Below are 2,516 nucleotides of genomic sequence, written 5' to 3'. Positions count from 1 at the left end.
TTGCTTCCAGGTTCTGGCTATTACAAGTAATGCTGCTATGAACATAGTTGAACAGATGTCCTTGTTGTATGAATGCAGCAACTAACATTTTTGGCTGTTAGTTAAAAAAGAAAATCAGAACTGAAGGAAAACAAGCAAAGTTTGAAAAAGGTAGCCCAGCAATTTTTCACTCACACTAAATTTTAGAATCTCCCTGTTAGGTGATACTGTAGCCAGGGAACTTGTAGTTTCATGGTTGGAAACATGAAGCTATTGTCTTCTCCACACAGTATCTGCTTATGAACTATCTCACCTGTGATTTCTAGTCACTCTAGACACCAGACATTTTAGGTGGGAGACCAGCATATGGTCAACCTGCAAATCTTTGTATTTCACTTGTCAGATTTAAGGCTAACTGTGGTTTTTTGAAGTCAGAATATTCCAGAAATCCAAAGAAGCCATAACATGCCCACATATAAGAGTGCATAAAAGTAGGTGTCGAAAGTGAGAGAGAAACAAAGAATAAATAAAGTTTCATTTTAAGAAATCAGCTCCCTGAATGAAATAAAATTCTGATTTCTGCTTTGATCAAAGATTTCCTTTTGCTGGTATGAGAGACTGAAGGAAGTTGGGTAAGTGAAGGAACAGGATGAATATGGAAGTTTTATTTTGAATCTGCTGTATGTTCAATGCTTGCAGCATATTCCAGGGAAAAACCATTCACCTTAGTAATCATAGTCCTATAGGATAAGCTAGAAATCCAACCTGAGTCTTAAATGGTAATTTAAGCCATTCAAATGCATGACATTTCCATTGGGTTTGTGTAGAATCATACTCTGAGACTGTTTAGGTAGGGGATAGAAGAAAACATGGAGGGAATTTCAGGAGCGGAGAAAATGGAGGTTTTACAACTGAGGTCAGGTTGTAAAACAGATAGATAGATAGATAGATAGATAGATAGATAGATAGATAGATAGATAGTTAGATAGATAGATATAATTTAATGGTTGTAATACTGAAGTATGCGAGTTTTACAAAAGAATTAAGTCATTGTGTTTATAGAAATTATTGCAATTTGGGTATAGTGATAACATTTTGATGACTGTGAGATTAATTCTTATAAATTATTTTTCTTAAATGTTCATTTTATTTGAAATTTTTGAGGGATCCTACCATTTTCCTTACATATATTTCAGAAAGATCATGCTTGAAGACAACCAAACTGTCATCTCTGAGTTCCTCCTTCTGGGCCTGCCCATCCCTCCAGAACACCAGCACCTGTTCTATGCCCTGTTCCTGGCCATGTACCTCACCACCATCATGGGGAACCTCATCATCATCATCCTCATCCTACTGGACTCCCATCTCCACACACCCATGTACTTGTTTCTCAGCAACTTGTCCTTCTCTGACCTCTGCTTCTCCTCTGTCACAATGCCCAAATTGCTACAGAGCATGCAGAGCCAGGACCCATCCATCCCCTATGCAGGCTGCCTGACACAAATGTATTTCTTTTTATTTTTTGGAGATCTTGAGAGCTTCCTCCTTGCGGCCATGGCCTATGATCGCTATGTGGCTATTTGCTTCCCCCTTCATTACACCAATATCATGAGTCCCAAGCAATGTGTGAGTCTAGTGGTGCTGTCCTGGGTGCTGACCACATCACATGCCTTGCTGCACACTTTACTCTTAACTAGATTGTCTTTCTGTGAAAACAAAGTGATTCCCCATTTTTTCTGTGATCTGTCTGCACTACTAAAGCTGGCCTGCTCTGATATTCACATTAATGAGCTGGTGGTATTGATCATAGGAGGGCTTGTTGTTGTACTTCCTTTTCTACTGATCATAGGGTCTTATGCACAGATTGTCTCCTCCATCCTCAAGGTCCCATCAACTCGAGGCATCCACAAGGTCTTCTCCACTTGTGGTTCTCACTTGTCTGTGGTGTCACTGTTCTTTGGGACAATCATTGGCCTTTACTTATGCCCATCTGCTAATAACTCTACTGTGAAGGAGACTGTCATGGCTATGATGTACACAGTGGTGACTCCCATGCTGAACCCCTTCATCTACAGTCTGAGGAACAGAGACATGAAAGGAGCCCTAAAAAGAGTGTTTCAAAAGAAAAGTCTGTTCAGACTATGATAATCACCTTTTAGACATTTCATAACAAAATCAGGTAGCTATAGAAATATTAATATTAGCATTTCTCAACTATTTTACTAGTAGAGAATTCTGCATAATTATTCAATATTCAAAAATATTAATATTATTCAATTATTCAAAAGTGTCTATTTAGGGACCCCCACTGTGACTTAATGTCCTTGTTACTTAGAAAACTATAGTTTAAGAACTCCTAGGCAATAGTTTCCTAAAATGACATCTCTATTTCTTCATCATTAAAATATGTTCTGGATATTATCATTTTGTTCAGAACTCTGATTTCTCTATTTACTTATTTTTAAACATGCTTCACAATCTGAGTTCAATATTCAGAAACATCCACACATTTCACCCTCTCAGATATATGCTAATGT

General features: G+C 37.9%; 1 protein-coding gene across 1 annotated transcript; it reads left to right on the top strand.

Moving 5' to 3' along the window:
• The first annotated feature begins 1,182 nt into the window (after positions 1–1,182).
• Positions 1,183–2,124, top strand: LOC127219721 (olfactory receptor 1468). The gene has a single exon (XM_051181489.1). The coding sequence runs from the start codon at positions 1,183–1,185 to the stop codon at positions 2,122–2,124; it is 942 nt and encodes a 313-aa protein (XP_051037446.1).
• The last annotated feature ends 392 nt before the right edge of the window (positions 2,125–2,516 follow it).

This window comes from Phodopus roborovskii, unplaced genomic scaffold (genome assembly GCF_943737965.1).
Source record: "Phodopus roborovskii unplaced genomic scaffold, PHOROB, whole genome shotgun sequence".
Taxonomy (NCBI): domain Eukaryota; kingdom Metazoa; phylum Chordata; class Mammalia; order Rodentia; family Cricetidae; genus Phodopus; species Phodopus roborovskii.
This window is presented reverse-complemented; position numbering and strand designations above follow the sequence as displayed.

Excerpts from the sequence above, each read along its gene's own strand:
- LOC127219721 (XM_051181489.1), top strand. The coding sequence starts at position 1,183 with ATGCTTGAAGACAACCAAACTGTCATCTCTGAGTTCCTCCTTCTGGGC.